The sequence below is a fragment of the Salarias fasciatus genome, chromosome 14 (assembly GCF_902148845.1).
Source record: "Salarias fasciatus chromosome 14, fSalaFa1.1, whole genome shotgun sequence".
Taxonomy (NCBI): domain Eukaryota; kingdom Metazoa; phylum Chordata; class Actinopteri; order Blenniiformes; family Blenniidae; genus Salarias; species Salarias fasciatus.
In genome coordinates this window covers 4656682-4669618 of record NC_043758.1, presented here as the reverse complement: position 1 = coordinate 4669618, position 12937 = coordinate 4656682, and the positions used below count along the sequence as shown (strand labels likewise).

General features: G+C 43.8%; 1 protein-coding gene across 2 annotated transcripts in view; it reads left to right on the top strand.

The window, feature by feature from the left end:
* The window catches only part of caln1 (calneuron 1), a 64811-nt gene that overhangs the window by 4493 nt on the left and 47381 nt on the right, over positions 1-12937 (top strand). For both annotated transcript variants that reach the window (XM_030109292.1, XM_030109293.1), the window contains exon 2: positions 8165-8286. In XM_030109292.1, coding sequence (XP_029965152.1) covers positions 8165-8286 — 122 coding nt within the window. The remainder of the gene's footprint in view (positions 1-8164; positions 8287-12937) is intronic.

Sequence of the window (12937 nt, the reverse complement as noted above, 5' to 3'; positions counted from 1 at the left end):
GGTTCTTAAGATACAAGCTTTATATTATTTAAAAAGTTTGACCCTTAAAGGTGCCTTAAGGAGTTTGCACGTTTTATGCAAAACAGCGCCCCCTGCAGGCCTTGGGCGTAACGCAGCTTAGTGAAAAACTCGTCCCTGTGACTCGCGTGCACGGAAGAGGGGAACTCCGTCTTCGCTCGTTCAGAAGCGCTCAAGTAAGATTTAAGTTTGTTTTACCTGGTGGAGTCTGTGTGGAGCTGTGGCAGTGCTAGAAGCCAGTCTTTTCTTACTTTCTGGAAGCTCCTGCTCAGTTGTTGCTCACTAAGCATCTGGCGGAGTAATGGTGGACAAAATGAAACCTAACCAGCCGGAGCGTGCATTACGTCATTCCTTTCAAATTCTCCCCAAAAAAACTCTGGTGCCGGACCGGCACTGCAACTTTCAAGTGACAATTTAGCGCTGTTAGAGGTACTTGTAATGAATCTGTCAGGGCACATTGTACACATCATTAAAAATGTGTAACATATTTATGGTGGAAAATAAGTATTTTTAAAGTTGAAAAACTCCTGAATGCACCTTTAAGGCTGAGGAAACTTTAAACAACACAGCGACCGACGTAATTCTTTACTTTCCCCGTTCCTGGTGATGGTTCTTCCTTTCTCACCAGTTCGGTGCTTTATCATCCAGCAGAGATGTGAAAGTGTTTCTTCAGCTCAGAGAGCAGCTGACGGTATCTTTGGCCACAGACGATCCAGTGGTGCGCAGTGACGCACACACCCGAGTTGATAAGGACTCTGGGACATGTGGCTGCACAGGACACATACTGGATATGGAGTGTAAAGTAACACACTAGCCCTTCAGCATGTTTGCCATCATGAGTACAGAACATCTTGGATATGTACCAGATGTACCAATATTAAAAGTGAATTTAGAAATTCTGAAAATGTTTGCATTGTTTGTTATTTTTACTGCGTTAGAGATGGAGCAGAAGAAGAAGCTCAGTCTGCAGAGACACTTCCTCACCTGGCTCCGCATGACATTTGCTTTCTGAATTTTGGGACCAGTCGTCTCCCGGATCGTTATTTTTTTTTATTCTTTTCTGCAGTGCTTCATCAATTACTTCATGTTGATCGCAAGCAAATGATAGTTTCAGGCTGATAATTCTCATCAACAGCATAATTCACTCAAAAACCTCACTGGAACGCTCCTGTTTCCACATGATGTCTCATGTTATTCATGTTATTCGTAAATCAACAACAAAGTGTCCATAAACTAAATACCTCAACAAACTCTTGGTAAATCTGCCCATCAATAGTCAGTCTGTGTAACTATGACTAACGAAGCTTTTAACTCAGATCTGGTCCAACTCCTCCTGGCTGTAAAGTACAGAATGTGGATATTGAAGACTAGATGTTTTCTTTAGTGAGTTCCCTTAAAAACACGTGAAACAGTGTCTGATCTGAGGACAGTTTACATTTTCCCTCCTTTAAAACGCGACACTGAGGCTCAAACACATGCAGCGCTAAGAGGATTTGGGAATCACTGTGTGTTTATGTATGTTTTATTGAAGTTTGACACTAATCTACAACGTCTAGCTAAAGAGAAGTGTTTAAAAATGAAGTAGTTCATGCCTTCTTTGCACTTATTTGGGGAAATGCTGCATTTTATAATTCTTTGAGCTGATTTTTTGATTGTTCGTATCTGTGTGATTACAAGACGGTCTGGATGACATGAAGGCTGTTATGAGTCAAACTTCAGCACCACGACACAGTTTTCAATCCAATCTCTGGATGTTTAAAAGAACAGAGACAGAGGATTCGAGTGTTTTTGTTGCCCGTTCAGCCGAGACCTCTGACCTGCGTCCAGCTTTGCTCTCAGTCGTCGAACTTTAACCGCCACCGAACGCGGCTGAGAGGAATCGATGGAGCGCTGACGGCCGGCCACAGCGTGGAAACGCATCTGGGCTTGAATCTGGAGAGCGGCGCGGCGGGCGGCTTGTCGCTGCGATGGAAACGCCACCGGTCCAATCACGGCGAGTGCAGCCGTCGGTTCCGGCCGCCGCCCTTGAGCCAGAGCGCTCCGCTCGCTGAAAGTCACTCTGTGTAACGGCATCAGCTAATGGCCTCGACGTGATGTAAAGTCTGAGTTACTATCCCATAAAACCACGGAACATTTCATCCCGTTTTAGTGTTGCGTTCACGCGTGGTTTTACGGAGCCGTCCTCATCTCAGTGTTGTATTAAAACTGTCCGATCGCATAAAGAGCGTCCAGCCAGTCGGATCGAATGTGTGAAACAGAAGACGACTGGATCGCCTCTTGAATTAGACAAGACTTCAGACTTTTTATTTTCCGTTACTGTAACTTTGCTCACACAGAAAACTGAAGGACGTCTGTTTGGACTGCGCTGGAATGATTTTATGTTAATATGTAGATTAAATGGTCAGTCGGTAAAAAACACAATGAGGAGCCAGAACATATCTGTGAACTCAGAGACTTGAAGAATGTCGAATATGTTAAAGCAATCCTGTGATTCTGATCTTCAAATGATCTCTATGGCTCAGTTTAATCTGACAGTTGATCTCGGTGTTGAATTCCAGGCGTCTCTCCTCCGTCTTTATCTCTTGAACTGATAGATCGCGGAAGGCAGGAAACGGCGATTAGATGAAGGGTGAAAAATGGACGTGGCTGAGGCGACGGCGACCACTTGCAGATCGAGGTGATGCTGGCCCGTTCCTGAAGGGTGAATTAGCTTCCTCAGCTGAGAGCTTGATCAGTTTAATCGGGTGTAATGAGGCTGAAGGCTGTGAACGGCTCTGTCCTGCCTCGGCTTCCTCGGCGCGCCGGCGATCAGCTGTTTTTCTGTTTCACCAAACGATGCTGCATTAATTACCAGCTCATACATGTGTGAGACTTTAGCTGGTAGTGAAACCTCTCCTTAATGATCCACACCCTGTCTGGAGGATTTAACATACTTACATTTGATTGTCAGACGTCTAATCTATCATGCGCTGATCAGCCATAACATTAAGACCTCTGGCAGGTGAGGGTCGTGTTTCGTCCTTCTCTCCATCAGTTTTCAGCCAAAGGGGCAGAGACCTACAGGACAGAACGGCTCATGAAATGTCTGCATGGACGGAAAAAAAAAAGCTGAATGAAATCTGAAATCCTCTGGAAGCCTTTTTTTCAGGTCTGGCATCAAAGATGAGATGTAAAGATGAAATGATCAAAGTCCAGGTTTTCTGAAAGCAGCATCACAGCCGAACTCCACCGAACTGAGAAACACCGTATCCTCCTCCAGTCCTCGCTTTGTAGTTGTTGCTAATTATTTAACCTCATTATTTCATGTTTTTACATCAAACTGGAGACTCGGATCCAGATTTGGATCAGTTATTGCATGATTTTTCCAATGAGCCGCTAAAAAATCACAATGGAGCCTGTCCTCATCTTTGGAATGTTTCCTCAACTAAAACCCTCCAATGTCGTTCAGACGTTCAGACTTCTACTTGAAGTCCCACTAACTTTCCCCGTTATCGGAGGTATAGATTGGTTAAAAACAGCCGGATTCTCGCCGTGGAATCGGCTCGTCTTTGCATGAGCTTCAAAGCAGTTCGTTGGTATTCCACTGAAGATGCCTGAACTCTTTGAGATGATCCTCAAAGAGCTCGGGCAGAGACGACGACGACGACGAGGATGAGGAGGAGGAGGATGAAGATGATTCTGCTGAGAGAACAAACCCCCCGCTTCCCTGCCAGCCGGCGTGCATCTGCAGCCAATTTGAGTTAAATGACTGAAGTCAAATAAACTAATGGAGGAGGAGGAGGAGTGTGGCTGTCGGGGGAACGATGGCAGAAGCCGATCAAACAGCTGATTCTGGGAGAAAAGTGTTGTTGAGCTGATAGATCCGGCTGAAAGTAACTTTCATCTTAATCAACAAAACATCACAGCAATGTGGAAAAAACAAACAAACTCATTAAATATGAGACCTGATTTACATTCATTGTGTTACAACATGTTACTGTAGGAACTGATTACTGCAATCAAATTAATCAATCTAATCAACTTATCAGTTTACTTTTTGGGAAACCAACTTTGCTACTATTTCACTCAGCTCCTGTTTACCGCCTCATTCACCCGGTAATGCTGGCTGCGCTGCGCCCACTGGATGACCTGATCAGCTTGACGTTTAGGCAGAAGGAAACTGGATTGCTTTGTCTTTTTAATCAAGTGTTTTTTGAGTCTTTTGATTATTTCTCATATTTTACATTATTATACACATAAAGTACTTTATGCAGCATCATTTTAAGCTTTATGAAACTTTTTTTTTTACTAATTTCAGTCTCACATTCCACTTGTTTTCCAAAGTTTCTTGTCTTTTCTATAATTCTGTCAGTTTGTTACATAACTGCCATCGTTATCATTGTGCTCATTTTATCTGCCGTTCTATCATTCACCAAAACACATCAAATACAAAAAGCATTAAAAAAAAAATCTTGAAAGCAATTTCTGCTGTATAAAAAAATGCCATACAAATAAATTTTTATTGACGGCCTTGACTCGACTGGGGAGGATTTATAAAAATTCTTTCTGCTTTAAACTACTTATAATCACACAAACACTCTTGTCTAATTAGCTTAAATATATGTAAAAATACAAAATGTTCTTGTCCCAAATATCAAATAAGCTGGTTTTATTTTGATGAGACAAACACTTGTTGCACTTTTGTACTGAATAATATAAATGCAAGAATGCTTAGGGATTTTCCAGATTTATATAGTTTGAATAATTTAATTTTTGGTCACACATATTAATAACTTCACTACAGAAACCAAGAAAGCCCAATAGTCGTTTTGTTTTTTCCATGAACATAGAATAAAACAAATGACGACACACTTCTGACTCATCTTTTAATTTAATCGGGTCTCAGAGGGAAATGTTAACATTTTACACTGATCCTCACGTTTCAGAAAATGATTATTTATAGCTATACATTTTGAAGTAAGTGTGATTTTGGTCTGCAGTGCGTTTCAAAACTGTTGATTTTATGACAATGAGCTAAAGTTAGAAATCTGAACTTCCCATGAAGAAACTCGCATAAACGCACCTGATCAATATTCTCCTCAAGCTGCACATGTACAGCTGGGTACATACACGCGGAATATTCTCGTAATGGTAAAATGGAAAGAGCAGACAAGAAGGATGATTGTAATATAGCCAACGACAGCTGAGAGACGGCTGAATAATTGATGAATTAGGAAATGAAAAACCTCGACACATTATGCGTGGAAACGGCGGCTGGAGTTCGACGGCGCCGTCATTAAACTGACAAACAGGAGCGATGCTGAGGGAAGTTTGACTGAGCGACGCAGCGGACGGCTGGCGGCTGCTGATAATGAAGGATGGCGTGAAACCATGAGAGAGGGAACCAGGGTTCAAAGGTCAACGAAGACGAAAAGCTTTTTGAAATGAAGCGAGGCGGTTCCGGTCTGCACTGTGCTGCAGTTTGATTCCAGCCCAGAGTCGACCGTGTGGGGTTTGCGTGTTGCGTGGAGACTGGTTCGCGTGGTTCGGGTTTGATTCCGAGCTTTCATCCTCAGTGGCGCGGTGAACCAGTGGTTAGCGCGGTCGCTTCACATCCGGAATGTTCCCAGTTCTGGCTCCTGGTTTCCCTCTGGACCCCGCTGAGAGAGGATCGATCTGTTGGTTATGAACTCTGGAATAAACAAAGATAAAGTGGAAAAATCGAGACGTTTATTGGCGAGCAGCAGGGTTTCATGTGTCGGAGCGACGCCTGTCGATATTATTGACCTCACACCGTCAGTGTGTTGTTGGCCCTCCTGTTTGGCCTCGCCTTATCTGAATATTTCCCACCGGGATTTGCTTCTTGCTCCAATCTGCATAAAGATGGCAGATGAGGCTTTTTTTTTCTTCTTCTTCTTATTGGAGCCACAGTTTTAGTCTTATTTACATGAGTGTATAATGTTGTCCTCAATAAACCCACAACATCTATCTTGGACCTTGTCTTTTAGTGCTTTTAGTGTTTATGCACCAGATTTTGGAGCCTTGAAAGCTGCAGCGAGGCTCAGACTTTCTTTAATCACGATGTTGAAGTCCTTTTTTTCTGCTGCTGCATTTCAGGGAGGAAAAAAAGGATTTTATGTTGCACTGCATTTTTAACTCTTGTACATTTAGCTCTTACCTTTAATTGCTCTGATGTTCTCTTAATGTGCTTATGTTTTCAGCTGGACTTGCTTTTATTCCCCTCTTCTCGTTGCTTTCTCCGCCGGTGTGTTTGTTAATGATAATGTGTCCTTAAGTGGTTTTACACGGCAGTCTGGAGCCAGACGAGTCGTATTCGCTTAGTAAATATCTCTGCTTTGCAAAATGGTTTCTTTATATGTGACTTCATACTGTGACTGCACACAATGACACGTTGAGTCGATGTGTGTTTTAAAAGGCAGGTTTTTTTTTTTCCCTCAAGAGATGCATTTATGGTAAAGTGATTTCACTCCTATAGCGGTTTTACTCCACTTCAGCAGTCCTCAAAGCGCTTTACGTTATCACATTCACTCATTCACACACTCATTCACACGCCAACGGAGGCGGCTGCTGAGCAAGGCGCTCAGTGTGGGGTTCAAACATGCAGCTTTCCACACAGCCGCCCAGGTGTGAAGGACGTAGAATTTCTCCACAGAGCGACAGTGTTTGATATGTGGAGTTAATGTACTTGTGTGTGACAGAATATGCATGAAGTGATGTGGGTTCGTTATTTCTTCACAGGGGTGAAACGACTACTTGATAATGAGCTTTGGATCAAGGGATGCTGCTCTGCATGGGTTCATCTTTCTTTCCTTCATGGGTTGAGCCTGTTTCAGACGGTTTGATTCTGAATATTTCCTGGTAGATTTTTGCTGAAACTGATCCAAACGAGAACCGTCTGTTGGTTTATGTCTGATAAACACACCTCAGGATGTATTAGTAACCTCGTGTGAGCTCATTTCTGTCAGAAACGCCTCGAGCTGAGGGTAACGCCGAGGCCCGACACTGCGGATGCTCCTGAGAGTAGGTAGAGCGGAAAATCTTGTCCTGCTTCGCTTTTAAAACGTGTTAAATGTTGCAAGTTAGTGTTGTCACAGCTCGTGTAACTGCGAAGACTTACATGACTCCGCAGTGTGATTCAAAGTTCAGCTGCTTAAAAAAAAAACCCAGAAACGACGACAGGGAGCCAGCGAGAAAGCTCCTCTTCACTCTAACCTCTCTGCTAATTCTCATCTTCTCCATCTATATAAAATCCAATTAGGACGAGGAGCAGAGTCGCTCAGATCCTTCTGCTCCCATTGCCCCTCCACCTCCCCTTTGCCCCTGGGCTTCAATTATTGAATAATTAATTGCCGTGGACTAATTTGCACATACAATACACACAAGTGCTCCCACACACCCACACGCGTTCGCTACATTCACTCGACTCCGCGGGTTTTTTCCTCTGCGTGTGACTTCCTGTTAATGAATGAGTTCTGCTTCGTTTACTGGAGCTGATAACGTTCTGTATTAACTCCAGTTTGCTCGATGTGGAGGTACAGGGAGCTGCGTTATACAAGTGGTGATAAAAGCGTGAAGATGTGTTTATGTGTGTCTGGGTGACGGGAGATTCCGGACGCTGAGCAGCTTTTGGAGCCAATTCAAGCAGGATTTAATGACGTGTTGGTTAAAATTAAGGTTACTGTCAAATGATAATTAGATTTCTAGAGAACGGGGGAGTGATGCACGGCGCTCGGGTGCCAAAGCCTTGTGGGATATGGGGCTGTGCTTAAGTTGGACTCATTAAAATGACTTGAATTATCTGTATTAAATAGGGGGAGGTTAAATAGGAATCTTGTTAGTTGAAGTTTCAGGAATCAAGAGAGAAATAATGCAGGGTATCATCTGCGTAAACACATCAATTGATATTTTCTGTGTGTACAAATGAAAGAAGCAGAGGTCCCAGAACTCAACCCTGAGGTACACCAAACCAGCTACATTAGCATGAGATCCCGCTCGTGGGAGTTTCTTGGGCTGAAATCATTGAATATGTGGAGCTTTCAGTTGTTGACCGGTGTTTCTGGGGTTTGACTGAAGATTAACGTTTCCCCTTCAGCCGCTGTTCTCCTCCAGCGCCGCCGTCTGAACGTCTCCCTTTGTCCCCTCCCAGGGAGAAGATGCCGTTCCACCATGTGACGGCAGGCCTGCTCTACAAGGGGAACTACCTGAGCCGCTCGCTGTCGGACAGCGACAGCGATGTGCTCGCCAGCATTTCTGTGGAAGAGCTCGACGGTAAGGCTCCTCCAGGAAACTGCCTGGCTGCCGTCCTGCCTCATGCTTAATGTTCCTTTAAAGTAATTAGGCTGCTGCCGCTGCTCCTCAGCCAGGCCCCGCCAAAATCACTCTCAACATTTTACCACAAAGGAAAGGGAAACATCAGAACAACTGTTTCATGTATGCTTCATTTACTCCTTCTATTTCTGAATATTTGTGTTTCGAACTGAAGGACTCATCCAGAACGCAAATAACTGATTCAGTAAGGCGTTTAATTATTCTGATACAGAGAAGGTTTAATACAGAGAAGGTCTGCTTCAACATCAAAGTAAATATTTCTCATTGGTTTTATTTAGTTTTTACCAGGCTGCATGGTTCTGTATGCAGCTCTTTCTGGTGTATTTCATGACTGAGTTTGCATGTTCTCCCTGTTTCTGGGTAAAGTTTGTGCAGACGATGCAAAAGATAAAGCGTGTTCTTCTGGGGCGGCACTGTGCTGCAGTGGGTCGCACTCTCAACAGCACATTCTGAATATGCTCTAATCCGGTACATGGAATAATATGAGGGAGCTGTAATTTGCTGTTTCATGAAATGTGATCTTTTTTTTGCCGTGATACTCTTCAGAGTGATACTGTTGGCCTGTTGCTTCTCAGCTTTCACTCGTTCTGCAGTCCTCAGAGACCACAGAACGCCTTGGATGTCAGTTACATTTTTGCCCTCAATGCCAATTTCTTTCACTGCAACTTGCTGAAGTCAGCTGTTAAATCCAATGTTCCTAAAGCCGGGTGACCTACAGAGGCCATATTAACAATAAACTCGCAATTTATGTCTTTCTGTGTGGGCTGGACCCTCTGGAGAGCCGCTTATGGCCCACCGGCCTCATGTTTCTGTCTGGAGTTTGTATGTTTTCCCTCCACCTATATTCAGCATTCTTTGGGAAACTCAGCCTTCCTCCCATTAACCGAAGTAATCCTGAGTTAACTGGTTACAGACAGACGGCGTGAGCGTCTCTCCTGTGATGGTTGGTTGGAATGGTGGAGACTTCAAATCATCCAGCTTGACTCGGATAAAGCCTGTTTAGAAGCCAGGTTGGATAATGTAAACACTTTTAGGGTAGAGTACTGGTTAGCGATCTAACCTGACCTGACACGGCAGGTACTGAATGAGCCCACATCAAGAAGAAGGACAGTTGAAATGAATTTCATGTTTAATACTCTTATCTGTGTGCATACATGCCTGCTTAGTGGCCAGGCATGCAAACTGCTGCTTTCAGCATTTCTGTCTGCAGCCGAACGCGAAACTTTTCTGAATTCAAACTGCACATGCAATCCTGTTTCCACTCTGTCATTGTCATCGAGGCCGTTTCTGCAAGTTGCTTTTATCTGGATTTCATGTTCTCCAAAGATACCTGGAGATGAGACTGTGTGTGTATTATTTGTGTGTGTGTGTGTGTGTGTGTGTGTGTGTGTGTGAGCCCTCTGATATCATTGCAGCATCATCCTGTGCTCAAATGTTATCTGAAACTGTATGAAACTGACTGAATGCGAGTATTCATCATATCAGAGCCTTTTCAAATTGTAATTCCACATGCATGTTCATAGACGGTGCATCCATGACCTTTTTTGCTGAGATTTTTAAAAAAATCAACTGTTTTCTGCAAGGTGATTTAAGTTCAGCTCCACAGTGCAAAAAAAGAAAAAGAAAAGACAACTAAGTTGCACTAAAATATGTGGAACGTGGTGCTGCATTCAAATCATTATGAAGCCGCTGCAGCTTTATATTTAGTTCCGCTTCATGCCAGCTCGAGGAGGGTTTATAACCCCGACTGAGGCAAACAGTCACCAAAGTTAAAGAGCAGTGGCTGCAGGAGGAATGTGGAGGATTTGGAGGAAATTGGCCTCTGTGCGTGTTTCAACAAGATAATGAACCCGAAAAACAACAGGAGAGGCAGTGACCAGTCACGTGACTCTTAAGATGGATCAGACTGTTGCACTGTGGGAGCTGCTGCATTTAAAAAAAAAAACAGACTATTTTGGGCATCGAGCCCGTGCACGCTGCAGAGTCCCGAACCTATGTGGAGTCTTGTTTTCCAGAGAATGCGTGCGGTTACTCTACGGAGACGGATCACGTGCTGCTGGACAAAGCTGCGAGACGCACAAGAGCTTGATTTAAAGGACGTTCACTGATCCAACGGGCTTCACTCAGATTTACAACCAATAAAGCAATGAAAGGCAATACAGCGCTACAAAAACTGGCGGCGCTCTCCTCCTCCGAGCCAACAATACACAGCAATACATTATTCTCTGCGTGGATTATCTCGCCCGGTGCATCCGCGGTCTGCTGGCCTCGCTCTCGCTCCCTGAAGCTGTGTTTATGAACCCTTTGTTTTGGAGGCTGTCTGAGAGTAATCACCCGAGTCTGTACAACACAAACCTGATCAATGACCGTCTGGCCCAGTCAGCAGTGGCAGCCTCACAGGTAGCAAACAGCCCCGACTCCCCCACACCTCCAAAAATATGAATCCATCGATGCAACATTCGGCCGGCGCCTGGAAAGTTAGCGGCACGGCGCGTTGTAACATCCCAGCACGGAGGTTTAATATGCATGAAGGAATCGGCGGTGTTTGAATTCCTCATTCCTGTTTGGATGGGTTTGTGCTTTTCGGTGAATAAGGAACGACTTGTGGTAAGAGGGTCTTCATGAGGTCCATTTAGAAACAGTGTGACTGAGTAATTATCGCCTGTCAACACAATAATTACAGCATCAGTATTTACGATTCGCCGCGAGCTGGATTGATGGCGTCGCGAGGCGCTGGCGGCTGAGCCGACGAGTTTTGATAGATAGAAGAAGAAATACCCGGAGCGTCGACATGAAATATTCAGTATCGACATGCATAAAGTGAAATGAAAGCTCATAAGAACTATTGTCTGTAACAGAGGTCTGCAACCTTTATTATGACCAAAAGAGCCATTTTTGTGACTTTCAGTCAAGTCAAGTAGGTCTGGAGTCGCAAAACACATTTAACCTTCAAAATGAGGCGACTGCAGCTCACGAAGTTTCATACGTTGTTTTGATACACATAAAATATATCTTATGATGCTTTCATGAAGTTAGGGTTCAGAGTAGGGAACATTTAATTAAATTTAACCTGTTTTTGTACTTGATTTTAACCGTTTTGTTCCTGTTTTCAAGTATTTTTTGACAATTTTGAAATTTTACCTGTTTCAACCATTTTACCTCCTTTTAAGCAGTTTTGCATGTATTTTTCCACCATATTTATGTTCTTTCAGAAATTCTAGACATTTCACCCTTTTTAAGCCGTTCCAGTACTTTTTTCCCCATTTCTTGTGTGTTATTCTTAATTATACTTGTACCTTTTTTATAATCCCTTTTGAACCGAGAGTGACAAACCATTTTGAATAGTACTGGGGTTTGTAACTATAATAAAAATAAGTTTAATGTTCATTCACGTTTCATATTGTAAAAGCTCCATGGAGCCACTACAGACGGACTGAAGAGCCACAACCGGACTAATAAAATGACCCGTTCATCTCATCACTTCGGCAATATTTCATACTGAGTGGCAACCGGCCACAGTTCAGCAGCACATAAGGAAGAAAAATAACAGCAACGCTGCGGGAAACCTCAAACACATGATTTAAAGAAAAAAAAGAACAAACAGCGTCGCTTGATTGTGTGTGTGTGTGTGCAATCAGTTGTTGTGTGTTGTTTTCCTCTGGGCTCCATCATGTAAAGGCCTCCAGTGTGTGTTCATACAGTTTGCAGCTGAGCTGCAGGACCTGAATCCACGGTTCTCCAGTGGAAAACGATGGTTTGTTATTCATAAGTGTTGGAAAAGCAGCTGCAGCCACTTTGCTGGCCTGTTGTGTTTAAGAAGAAGCTGTTTTGATGAGCTGCTGTTCTTTTCTCTGCACCAGATTTAAATCTCTGTTTTGTCTGTCGATGGTAATTCAAACTTTAATCCTCACTTTCTGTTTTTCTAATAACAGCAACACACGAGACGGCGACCAGCAGTGCCGTAATGATGGCAGCTTTTTGCTCAATATGCCTGTGAAGGAAACACATTTAGTCAGTTAAAAAAAAAAGAGGATTTAGACCTCATTTGCTTGAGTTTTTTACTGAAGTGTGTGTTGTGTTATTTGCAGCTCTGAATACAAACACCTGCACGTGTGCCTCCATTATCGCTCACACAGCCTCCACATTTCTGCACATTCAACACTTCTGCCTCGCAATATTTAAAGAGGCAATTTAGTGCATTTGTCCGGGGCCATTAGCGGGCCGAGCCGTCACGAGGCTGGCAGCGTGGACTCGGCCAGCCGCCGGGTTTTTCCTCGTGTTCGCACGTCTCGGGAGGAGCTGCCGTCTCCTGCAGGGATTTCTATAAGAAACAGCGAGGCCTCCAGGAATATGTCTCTCATAAAGAGACAGCTGGCGGCGTCTGGCATTAGCAGCAGGCTCTCCTGTCGCAGGGAAGGGCAGTTTTGCGATGCGAGCTTCACTTTCAAAGTTGTGAGCCTGATTGATAACCTGAAGTTATCGTCAAAGGATGGGGACGATTTCAGCTTCATCCGACTCAGAGTCGCAGTTTCTGGAGCTCAGCCCCAATTTACAATGATCAGTTAAGCTCAAACAACAGTTTTCTCAACTG